This window comes from Rhinatrema bivittatum, chromosome 12, assembly GCF_901001135.1.
Source record: "Rhinatrema bivittatum chromosome 12, aRhiBiv1.1, whole genome shotgun sequence".
Classification (NCBI taxonomy): Eukaryota; Metazoa; Chordata; class Amphibia; order Gymnophiona; family Rhinatrematidae; genus Rhinatrema; species Rhinatrema bivittatum.
Window position 1 is genome coordinate 19,866,198 of NC_042626.1, and position 12,845 is coordinate 19,879,042.

Consider the following 12,845-nt stretch of genomic DNA (forward strand, 5'->3'; position numbering starts at 1 on the left):
AAGGCCAGGATTGCTTTAAAAAAAAAGGGAAAAAGAACACCGGCCCCTAAAATAGTTTCGTTCCCACCAGAAAATCGTAGCCACTACAAACGAAAGTGTAGATTGCAAATCTAAGTCTGTTTTCCGGGTTTGAATTTGTAAAAGTTATGGGACGCGCTTTAGGGCTCAGGGTGAACGTACACCCCGCCGCGACCAGCCGGCTCCCGTGCTCATTGGCTAATAATCGGGGGAAAGGGCGTGGCACAGCTCCTTCCCATTCCTATTGGGCCCTGCTCTAAAACCACGTACAAGGGAAACGCTCCCGCCCCGCACAGCGTTAACTCCCTCGCCCCGCCTAGAGCTCTTTCTTCAAGATGCGTCCCGTAGGCGATCAGTGCCTGCCATTCGTGAATCCTTCCATATGCAAACCGTAGCCCGCACGTCCAAGGCATAAGTCGGGCCTGTCTGCCTTGAGGACTGGACTGTGTTGTGGCTGTAATAAAATTACCTTTTGTGGGCTTGATGTGGGGACGCCGTTTTCGCCGGCTTTGCCGGCCTGCACGGTGCTTTGGGAATGCTCACTGAGTATGCGCGTTTGTAACGCAGCATCTCAGCCTGTCTCTGTATTTACTGTTTAGAATGTTTAGAAAGGTATGTCATCTATTGTTGTTATAACTGTGCTGAGAGGAAGCGTTGGGGTTGCCTTGGCAACTTGACAGCAACCGCAAACGCAGCATCTCAGCCTGTCTCTGTACTTATTTTAAAAAGAAAAGTATCTGTAGCTTTGAAAAATTCATTATAAGTCTCTGGTAATGAAACTAGACTTGTTTTTAATGAACTTGCTTAGAATCTAATTATCAACTTGCTTCAGCTGAGTTTTGTTTATACTGAGTGTTGGAGTTACTTCGTTTATCTGCTTTGAAAACAAGTGTGTTATTAAAGAATTTTTTAAACTTCTTCTGGATACAAGTTTTGCTTCAATTCAAGGTCAGTGTTTAAAAGACTGTCTGTTAAAGATCCATATAAATTCTAAAATCATAAATTTAACTAGAGTCCACATAAATCAATATAGACAGCTAACAGTGGCTACAACCCCAGTGCCTTGAAGGTTCTAAACGTGCCGTCTGTACAGTTTGGCCACAAGCTGTCACTTTAAACTTCCAGACTCCCCAAGTGGAGGAGCAGGCATTGTGCTGGGAGCTTTCGGTTCCTACGAGAAATTGCAGGTCGCTGGCAAAGCCCCATGAGGGACTAAGATAAAACCAGGACAGGATCCACCTGTCCTGACCCCTCCCCCCAAAAAATAGGCAGAGTCAGCAGATTACGCCGCCTGGCAGCGTCTTCCTGCTTCTGTTTCGCCCTCCCGGCTTGCTTTTCTCCCCTTCCTGGGGTGTGACCCAGAGAACCAACAGCCTCTGAGCAGCGTAGGAGGGGCCTCTGGATGAAGGAAGTTGTTGCAGAATCCGCAGAGAAATCGCTAAAAGGACTGGAGGTAACCGAGAGGGGAGGCCGGCGGGAGGACTGACCGGTCACTAGGTGGAGGTGAGGGTCGGTGGCTGACTACTGACCCGCAAGGTCAAGGCATTGGACCCCCCCTTTCTCTCTCCCCCGTCACCCTTGAGACAAGGAGACAGAGAGATGGAAGGGAAGAGACAGAAGTAAAAGTGGTAGAAGATGCTCAAGTTTCTTCTGTACTGAGGTCCCACAAAGCTTTAACAGCAAACGTGCAAAGTGTGGTGCCACTAGAGTTCCCTGAATCTAAACCAGTTGGAGTGGGGGAGAAAGTGCAGCAGGCTGGTGAAAACGTGAAACGGGAAGCTTGGGAATTTTTTGTTTACTGTTTCTTTGCTGCTCATTAATAACAGGGGCCTGATAAAGATCCCCCTTCTAAAAGATCCCTAGATCAGGACACTTCCTGCCCGCTTCTATGTCATGAGATGGCAATCTCGTGTGTGTGTGTGTGTGTGTGTGTGTGTGTGTGTAGGGGCAGACCTACGCTCGTTTCTCCCTCTCATATCTGAGCGGATTCCTCAGACAGCGTTTGCTACTATTTTTATATCCCTCCAGAGCACGGAAGGGGCTGGTTGAAGGGGACCTTGTTGTTACGATGATTCCCATCCATCTGGAGGAGCAACACACAACCTGTTGAGTTTTCAGGATATCTGTAATGAATGTGCATAGGACAGACTTGCATACATTGGAGGTCTAGTGTATGCTTATTCATTACAGATATCAAACCTGACTGGGGAAACACTGCCCTAGCAAAAGATTAAAAGAGGCAGAGGAAACACCAGAACGATTTTTGTGTGTTGGCCTATTATTTTTGCCTTAAATCCTGGTTTCCCTGGGCTGAGTAGTTCTCTCCAGGGCTCCGGGGTTCTCCAGCTCATTTTCTATGGCCAGGCTCTCACTGTCTTGGGCTGGGGTATCAAGAGACACAAACAGGCCAGGTTTTCAGGATATCCACAATGAATATGCATGAGATAGATTTGCATACAAATATCTCTCATGCATATTTATTGTGGATATCCTGAAAACCTGGCCTGTTTGTGGCTGCTGAAGACTGTAGTTTACCACCCCTGGTCCTGGAGATCCCCCAGCCAGTCTAGTTTTCAGGCTATCCACAGTGAATGTGCATGAGTCAAATCTGCATACACTGGAGACCAGTGCTGGTAGTGGGGTCACCAGGGCATATTAAGGACGCTCTGCTATAGACCCACTGAGAAATAAATACATTCCTCCTCATTCTGCCAGACCAGTACAGACAGGTAAGCCTCCCCACCAGCTGATGGAGGCATAACATGCTTTTCTGAAGTTATGCCTGGATTAACAGGCCTGGACAGTGGTGACTGGTCTGGATAGCAGGGAATGGATCGAGGGCTCCCAGGGCAATGGCCCAGTGGGTGGGTTGCTCTCCTTGGCAGAGCTGGAACTGAGTGGGAGAATGCGGGCCAGGGCTGCCTATTCTTCCCTGCTCTGGAAATTCAGTTCACGTTAGGGCCTGATGATGCCTGCATGCCACCCATGTAAAACTTATTAAGGGGAAGAAACAAAATTAGCCAGCTGGCAGCCGGATAGGAGCAGTCTGTTCAGCGCCCCACAGATGTCCATGACTGAAAGAGGGAAGAAGAGCCTGCAGTGTGAGGACGACTGTCAGAGCACTATCACGGGCTCTGTCTGTAGAATCTGCGAAGCAATGGAAGCTGCGGAGGGCGCTTCAGCACCACAGAGAGCCGTAGAAATGTCCCTGATGTAAGGTAGAGGAGGAGCGAGAGACAACTTGCATGACAGTGGGAGGGGAGAAGCCAGAGTTCAGGTGGTTGGAGACTCAGGAAGCTGCAGTAGCATTGGTCGAGAATCTCGAGATGGAGGAGGAGGAAAGACATATACAGCCGCAGGGTCTTAACTCGGGAAGGACAGGACTGATGATGCTGGGGACTACAGGAATGCAGCAAGGAACAGGCCTTTCCCCAAGTTTATCCTCCTCATGCACAAAGCATATTTTGAGATGAGGGGAATGAAAGGAGAACTGGACTGGGGATTTGCTATCCTTCATGGACCCCCTTTGAAGAATTACAGACCATCTAGGCTGGGACATTCTAGTGCAGTGGTTCCCAACCCTGTCCTGGGACATCCCCCCCCCCCCCTCTCCCCGCCAGTCGGGTTTTCAGGATATCTCCAATGAATATGCATGAGAGAAAATTTGTATGCACTACCTCCATAACATGCAAATTTTCTCTCATGCATATTCATTGGGGATATCCTGAAAACCCAACTGGCTGGGGGGGGGGGGGGGGTCCCAGGATAGGTTTGGAAACCACTGTTCTAGTGGCACCAGGCTGGGCCAAACATAGCTGGTACACAGACTTGACAAGAGGAGCTGCTCAGGCTCACAGAAACCAAAGGCCTACTTTTGGCAAGGGCCAGCAGTGATGGAGAATCCAGCTCCATGTTATCTCGGCTTGGCTTTTGAAAGGAGAAAGTTAGGAACACGGGGGTACTCAGTAATCATGACATCGTTGAAGGCAAGGAATAGATCCACGTCCCTAGCATATATGAGGGTCTGGAGAGTCTTTTGATACCTGGTGTTGAAAGAAGGGGTTGTCACCCTGTAAAGACAGGTAGGGGCAGTTCTGGAATTCCTGCAGGAAGGCCTAGACAAGGGATTGGCAGCATTGGTGTGTACAAGTGGCAGACTGAAGGAAGCTCATTGGCCTCAGACACAGATTGAGCATGCTTCTTCATGGGGGTGCTGCATGTGTGTCCCCGTAGCACCAGATAATTCTGGCTTGGGTTCTGAAGGGGGCGTTCATTAAGGACCTGCTCTGGAAGGCGATCTCAGAACTGCAGTTGCTGTCATGCAGGGACCTCGTTTTGACCTTTTCGAGAGACAGGGTCACAATCCACTCAGTTCCTTCCTTCCTTCCCAATGTGGTTTCAGAATTCCACCTCAATCAGTCAATTTCCTTACTCTCATTTAAGAAATCATAATATATTGGGTCTAAAAAGTGCCTACATTCCCTAGATGTACGGCAGGTACAGCTTCATTACTTAAAGGTCATCAAATGACTTCCAGAAGTCAGACAAGATGTTCATCCTGTTCAGGAGTCACCAGAAGGGGAGAGCAATGTTGAAGGCATGCAGAGCAAGATGGATCAAGATGACACTTTGTTTCTGTTTACGTTGGGAAAGATAGGCAATTACCAGAGGGACTGCGCTGGTGCACTTGATGCGAGCTCAAGAATTGGTCTTCATTACACTCGTTTGTTAAATATTACAAGTTGGATTTGCAAGCAAGACTTGATGTTTGGCGCAAGAGGCTTAGCAGCCACTCTGGTCTCGATCTGCCCAGTTTAGGTGCTGTTTGGGCACGTCCAACTTGTCTGGACTGGTTTGGCAATTACGATGAGGAAGATAAAATGTAAATGTTCCTTTCCTGGAGTTCTGACAGATCAGTGCAGAAACCACCCAAGTATTAAAAATAAAATAAAGGTTTGAAGTAGAAAATTCTGCAGTTTTCACCTACAGGATAGGACGAAGTAGAACTCCAGAGAAGGAAGAACAGAGGAGTCTATTCAGAATTATTTTTAATCCTTATTTTACTTTTGATATAATAGGAAAGAGGTCTGTTGAAACTGAAGTTAATATAAGCTTGGGTAAAGAGACTACAGACATCCAGTCCTGCTATTCCAAACTATATAGGAAGGCAAAACTTCGGAAAAGAAAATAAGTTCTCTGCCAACCTCTGCTGGTGGGGAAGTGTAACCCACTTGCCTGGATTGGACTGTCAGGACTCAAGGAAAGGAAATTAACAGGTACATTTAAATTTCGCCTTATTTCTCCAAAGATGTGTGGTAGCGCTGTTTATTTTCTTTGTTAGCTCAAGGCAAGTTCCATTCAGGTACAGGTACTTTCTGACCCAACTTCTTTCTGAAGCCACTAGTGAAAACAGTGTAACCTGTTTGCTCGCCAACAATAATGTCTCCTCCTTTAGGGATTCCTGTCACCCACAAATTCTGCATTTAACCATTTTTTTGAAACAGGTTTCTACAATTCACTTTGTAGGTAGCGACTGACTGCAGTAAAATGGCTCTTGCTTAACACTCACACAGTTGCCATTCCATTTTGGATGTATCTGGGTCTGACCTCCAGAACTCACAGCTTCATTGCCGTACTTTGGTTGAATCAGGTGCTAACCCCCAGAGCTCGCAGCTTTGCTGTCGTACTTTGGATATATTGAGGTCCTGCTCTTGCAAGTCTGATGATAAGCACTACAGCGACATCTAGATATACAAGAATCCTTAAAAGATAGGAGCAGAACACCGAAGGAGCTTCAAAAGCTTGAAACCTTCTTTCCACTTCTGTCAATGAGAAATTGGAGAGAGATGTGGACTGCTGATTATTATTATTTTTTTTTTTTTTACTTGGCAGCTGTTGCCTTGGCTTCCAACTGAATTAGAAGTGGCCTCTTCCGGTTCTGTTGGTGCCATGAGTCTTCATTTTGCAGCTGCCTGGAGGTTTTCCTCTATTTTAGCCTTCTCCCTGCCTCGTGCCTAAGCCATCCAGCTCGATGACGGTCCTCAGCCAAGAGGCCACAGACTGCAGCTCCCTCTAGAGCCCAGTATGTGTCTATCCTGATTCCAACTTCTAGGTTTCACCATTGTGTGATGATGGAGACTTTCCTCCTCTCTTGGAGGAGAGGCCACGAGGGCTTCCTCTTCAGCATCCAGGGCCCCGGCTACTCCAGGGAAAAAGAAGCTTGTCTCGGGGAATTAAACCGACGTTTCCCGCGTGGCAGCATGCAGCACTGCTGTCTAGCCCTTGAATCTGGGCCCCTTTTGAATTGTTTGCCAGACGGGGAAGCTGGAAACCGCCAGTGATGCAGCACTGCAGTTACTGAGCTGCATCACACTCGCCACATCGCTGCCTCACTAGGAAATGGAAGTCTTGGGAGACTGTTGGGCAAGCATTGCTGCAGTGAGCCCCGCTCCCTTACGAATCTCTCGGCTTGTGCAGCAGGTTTTTTTCTGCACAGGTGAATCCACCTCCACGCTAGAGCTCGTCTTTGGGGTTGATGCTTGCTGCCTCTTGCTTGCATCGGCGCTCTGTCTGCCAAGGGAGGCTGCCACGCACAAGAACGGAGCACACGCCCAAAGCAGAGGCAGAGCCAAGAACTGGATAAACGTCCTGGACAGAGCGTGAACTTGCTTCTTCGTTTGAACCCTCCCCCCCACATGTAAAGCAGCCTCTGTTCTAGCAGAACAGAAATGTAACCCTTCCGGCTGTTCCTGGGCTGTGAACAAGCTGAGGGAGCCCCCCCTTTGCCACGCCAGACACTGACTCGGCCTGAGCGAAGGAAGGGGATTTATTAGATCAGCATCGATGGTGGGTGACATGGGATTCTGCAGAATGTAGTTGGGGTGAGGGGGGAGCAGGTTTCAAGCTGTGCCCATTGGGGCAAAGTCCCACAAACCCCTCAAAGAGAGAACCCATATGCACTTCCACTTTGTACCCGCCACAAGTTTCACAGTACCCGGTATGGCATTCCTTATGTAACCTGGATGCTCGCATTTGCTTTTGTGTGCAGGCGGATTTTTCATGGGGAATAACCTGTGTAAACATGAAGCTACAATCCATGTCTGATGCGCCGAAAACACAGTTCTAAATGCGGCTAAAAGTGCGTGCGTTGTGAAATCACCACGCGTGGTTTTTATCCGTAAGAACCTAAGAAGGGTCGTGCTGGGGTAGACCAAGATCCCTCGAGCCCAGCATCCTGTCTCCGTGTTGAAGGGTGGCAGTGTTTAGACGGGATTTTACGCGTGTAAATCTCTGCTTTGCCCGCCTAAATGGTTTTGCAGATTGTTCTCTTAACCGCTGGCGCTCTGCTGGAAGGGCAGAGCTGTGAGCTGCGATGTTGGTAAAAGCTTTTGGGGTTTTTTTTTACTTTCACTGCAGCTCATTACATTAAAAGGCCCGAGAGTGCTGCGAACTCTGCCAAGCTCTGAGTGCTGAGCGCTGTCTGGCTCGCATGTGGGGCTGATGCTTGCCCACTAACAGGCATTTCCTCTCTCCTTTCTCGGCAGAAGTCGGCTCTTGGGGGATGCAGTGCCGCAAATGTCTCTCTCAGCCTGGGACCAGCTGGAGCAAGGTCAACGTGTTGCGGGCCATGGGCCTGTATGTGCCCTCCCAATACGCCCCCATTCTGGGTGAGTACATCTTGAAGATAGTTTAATTTAAAAAAAAAATAAATATATATATATATACAGGTGTATATATGTGTGTGTGTGTGTGTGTGTGTGTATATGTATGTATGTGTATATGTATGTATGTGTGTATGTGTATATATTTATTTTTTATTTATTTATTTATTAAGGCTTTTATATACCGAATTTCTTGATACAAATCAAATCAATTCGGTTTACAATGAACTAAGTAGAATATACAATTAACCAATCAACAAGAGATACAGAGCATACAGTTACATTATAACAAGGAAGCCTTAACTTGGAGTAGGAAAATAAAGAAGGGGTGAACGGAGCAATAAATATATAAAGTGCAATAAAATAGAATAAATACTATATACAGTGGAGGGGGCTAGGAGCCCCCTCCACTGTATATAGCTGTATGTGTGTGTGTGTATATATATGTATGTGTGTGTATATATGTATGTGTGTGTATATATATGTATGTGTGTATATATATATATATGTGTATGTGTGTATATATATATATATGTGTGTGTATATATATATATATATGTATGTGTATATATATATATATATATATATATATACACATACATATATATACACACATATATGTATACATACATACATACATATATATATATACATACATACATACATACATATATATATATATACACATATATATATATATATGTATGTATATATATGTATGTGTATATATATGTATGTGTATGTGTATATGTATGTATATATATGTATGTGTGTATGTATATATATATATATATATGTGTGTATATATATGTATGTGTGTATATATATATATATGTATGTGTGTATATATATATATATATGTGTATGTATGTATGTATATATATATATGTGTATGTGTGTGTATGTATATATATATGTATGTGTGTATATATGTATGTGTGTGTATGTATATATATATATATATATATATATATATATATATATATATATATATATATATATATATATATACGGCCAGGGTGGGGGTGCGGGGGTTTACCTGGTGCTGGAGAGCAGGGGTTATGGCATGCTGTAGAAAACCAGGGCTCTCCTGTGCCCGCTGCATTGCCCTAATTACTTTTATATAATCCTGATATTTGTGGCATCCTTTAACACCCACCCCCCACCTTTTACTAGGGCAAGGACCATAGCGACTCCTTGCTACCTTCAAAGTAGAGAGCATGTAAAACAGAACACGAAAAATACCCAATTTATACTAAATAAGGCCTTGATCAAGGGTAATGCCAACAGAAAGGAGGAAACGAATATTAATCAGGAATCGTCCATCTTTCTTCGCACTGTTTTAATTGGAAGATAATCGGCTGAAATTCCACAAATTGTCGGATTTAGACTTTGTGCGCGTGCATTGGCTGTTATTCATCCCGGCGCTTTTCGATAAATAGACATCTGTGACATACGCGGTAAACGTTCACACTTAAAGGCCATTTTAGGGAGCGAGGATAGGAGGAAGGGGAGGTGTGGTAGGGAGCTTGGTTGGATGTCTGTTTACTGTATCTCTTTTTTAATGCTGCTTTGTACAAGGACTCAATATGTGCCAGACATTTGGGGTTTATTTGGGGGGGGGGGGGGGGGGTTAAGGGAGAAAATTGTGAGCCATGTATGTTATCCTACTTGCTGCTGGCCTAGTTTGCTCAAGAAACAGGTGAGCACTGGGAGTTATTTGTACCAAGAAAAAGATTTTAAATGAAAGGTCATTTTAACGTTTTAGGGGTAAGCTTTCCATAGGGAGCCTAAGAGCAGAGCCAGGCGCACACAGCCAGCCAGTTTCCAAGCCCAGGTCCCTGCATTATCGGGGGGTCGGTATGCCTACCACTCGTGTACTCCTTACCTGCTTCAGAACGATGGCTTGTTAGGCCTGCTGTTGGCAGCCTACTACTCGCGTACGTTTTCTTTATGAATTCAGTGTACACCTATGCTTTCCAGACACCACCTCTCTCCGTTTAGGCCAAGCAGTTCCCACCTGCTCAGTTGGACATGAGGCTGGGAACCTGGTGACTCAGTTGAAACTGTGCAGGTGGATTTTTTCCTCCCCATGTTATATCCCCCTTCCAGGTCAGCTAGTCCCCAGTCATTGCGGTGAGAGTCCTGGGCTGGGGGCCATGCACCAGGACTCCGTGCCCTAAATCCATCCACTAGGCGGTCGCCATTGCACAGTGACCTTGACTCCCCCACCCAGGGCATCCCCAGCCATCCTGAAGACCTAGGCCGTGGCTGGAAGCCAGATCCCTGGGGCACCTCGTTTCAGTGCGAGATGGGCGCTTTCATAACACGGGTACAAGTCCTTTCAGCCGACTGAACCACCACTTGCCCGCATATGGCTGACTTAGACCAGTTAACTCTAATTGTATCGGTGGTAAAGGTACTCAAGTCTTTGAGGGTCATTTTATTCATGTTGGGATGTTGTTAGCTGGTCCCCATCCAATCGGTCAGACAGAGCTGGGTTTTCTGGCCACTCAATCCATTTAATTCAAGCTCCCTGCCAGAACAAATTTCCTATGACATTTTTGCATGTAAGACTTTCCACCATGGACTATATAATGAACTCAATTAACATCACAACTAAAATACTATTCAAATTAGGTATATACCAACTCCACAGGCTACTGAAATGTTAATAACAAAGGGCTTAGCAGAACCAAATAGCTAAAGGAGAATGTTTTGTCCTCGATAACTCTGAATGAGTTGCTTGTTATGAAGGGCAAAATGGCCGCTCCGGGTCACTTGCCTTTGACTGCGGCAGAGCTGGTAAATGAGCCGAGAAGGGAGTCTTTTAGCCTCTGTTTCCTGGTTCTTATACTTACAGAGCATTGTGGTATATGTAGTCCCTGCTGCTCCCATTTGAAATCAGCACTGCAGGTACCAGAAAGCATCAGGGTGGGGGTTGTCAGAAACCCAAGACTGGCTTAAAGCCTTCCTCCTTGACATGGGTAACTGGTATTTCTGCTGATGTTATACCAGCCTTGTCTTCTCGTTGGTCCTCTCAAATGCATGCACAGACACACAGCCCTAACCCAACCGGTCTGACAATTCAAACTCAACCCAGCAGTGCACTCCAGGACCTGTGGCACAAGCCACTGAAACAACCTGCTGGCTCGCCCATAGCAAGTAAAGGGGAAGGATGGAGAAAGAGGCAGGATGGAACGGTCTAGCCCACCCCTTGCCATCCAAACCTGCCTTTTGCCAGTTTCAAGATGGCAGCTGATGTGTCCCGCAGCATCCACAAACAGGTAAATTAATCACCCTGCGCGCACTGAGGTGGGAGTTTGAGGGCGCTTGGCTAAGGGTGTGGTGTGCTTGAGTCAGGATGAGAGGGTTACAGGATGCTGGAGCCTGGGTTATAGAACGTGAGGGTCAGAGGAGGGGGGGCATTGAATGCTGATGGGTCAGCCTGTACTTCCTTTAGCTGCATTCTTTGTGTTTCAGGGCTGGTCAGACCTTGCGTTCTGCAGAGAAGCCTGTTCAGTAACGGCCGGCCTGCTCCCTTCCCCTTCAGACCCAGGTGAGATCAGAGAACCTGTTTTCATGATCCCCTGCACGGCAATGTGCTTTCGTGTTACATCCATCTGCCTTCTCGCTCCTTGTCCCCTTTTGGGTCTTGGTGGAGGGGGAGCTGAGGGGAGCAAAAAACCCCAAAGGTTGAGGGGGAGCTGAAAAAAGAAGGGGAAGGGGGAGAGCAGAATGGAGAGGGAGCTGCGGTGATACTAGGAAGGGAGAGGTAGGGCAGGCAGTGGATGTTGGGGAAAGATGGGGGAGACAGTGCTGACAGTGGAGAAGAGATGCAGAAGCTGAGTTATGGAAGAGAAAAGGTAGAGGAGATGTGGAAAAAGAGGGAGAAACGAAAGGAAAATGAAAAGGAGAATCAGGAATAGGAGTGAGAAGCAAGGACCACGAGAGCAGTCCAGTGAGAAGCAGGAAAATGCAGCTACAAAGGGAGAAAAATGTATTGAGAAGTTGTGAATGTTTTAATTAATATTTGTACGGTATCGGTATTGTCTCTGGGCATCATATTTTTCTGTTCTTTTCCCTCTTTGCACCCGGATTATGCCGAGTTTTCCCGTGCACTCTGCTGGGAGGTCTTTGCTTTTCTCTGTCACTTTTGGGAAATCTCCCTCTCTTCATGTTGCACAGTGCAGGAGAGTGCGTTCCCTGTCTTCTCTTTCTCCGGTGTTGCACTGCATGCAGACTCTGCCTTCTCCAGGTTTCCATTTCTAGTCTCTGCACAGTTCTCATTGCCGTATTGATCCTGGACTTGGAGAGCTGGATTCTTTGCTGGCTGTGCCATCTTTTTATTGAATCAAGATAAAATGATTCCTGAGAACATAAATGCCGTACTGGGTCAAACCAAAGGTCCATCAAGCCCAACATCCTGTCTTGGACAGTGGCCAGTCTAGGTTACAGGCACCCGGTAAGATCCCAAGATTAGATCCAATCCTCTCCAGCACAATTTTAGTGACTGAAAATTTGAAGGGCTGCTACCTTAATTGCAAACAAATAATAGTTCTTAAGCATTGTAGTAGAGCAAAGAAATGCTGTCCTTCTGGTTTAACAGAGCCAGTAGTCTGCGTGCCCGCACATGCTCTGTGTTACCTTCTAACTCTACAGCTGCTTTGCAGCCCTTAAAGAGACAGCATACGGTTTGCCGCCCTGCAGTATCGCAAAGGACATGCGTCGCATGCTTTCAGTGCCTCTTGCTAAAGTTGGGTTACATGACAATACAAAGATGTCACAGTACATAAGCTTCCCGGGTGACGCAGGTCCCTTCAGATAATGTGGTTTGCCAGGCAGAGCTTCGGGGCACCTGGCACTGGCTGCACCCGCTCCTTAGCATCGGCCCTGCCTTTGGGTAATCCATATGCTGGTCCAATACAAGCTTTCACAGCCAGCAGAGTGTCGAGTTGCTTCTCTCCTGCCTTCCCACCCCCACCGTGATCTTACTTCCTCTCTCTACAGCCCCTTGCTTACTGTGCTCCCTTTCACTCTTTTTCTGTCTTTCTCAGTTTCCTCCTCTCCCTTCTTCCAGTTCATTTAGGACAGCCCCATGAGCCTCTGCTTTACCCCGCTCTATAACCCCTTCCCTCCGTTCAGCCCAGCAATCGCAGTGACAGG

General features: G+C 46.7%; 1 protein-coding gene across 7 annotated transcripts in view; it reads left to right on the forward strand.

Annotated features, from left to right (window-relative positions):
* The first annotated feature begins 1,377 nt into the window (after positions 1-1,377).
* NLRX1 (NLR family member X1) overlaps positions 1,378-12,845 on the forward strand; it is a 33,367-nt gene continuing 21,899 nt past the window's right edge. For 3 of the 7 annotated variants that reach the window (XM_029572728.1, XM_029572726.1, XM_029572731.1), the window contains exons 1-3: positions 1,416-1,521; positions 7,563-7,685; positions 11,163-11,238. In XM_029572728.1, the coding sequence (XP_029428588.1) occupies positions 7,580-7,685; positions 11,163-11,238 (182 nt within the window). In that variant the 5' untranslated portion in view covers positions 1,416-1,521; positions 7,563-7,579. Of the gene's footprint in view, positions 1,522-5,096; positions 5,295-7,562; positions 7,686-11,162; positions 11,239-12,845 lie in introns of all 7 variants that reach the window. The other 4 variants (XM_029572729.1, XM_029572732.1, XM_029572727.1 and 1 more) reach the window with 3 other exon arrangements.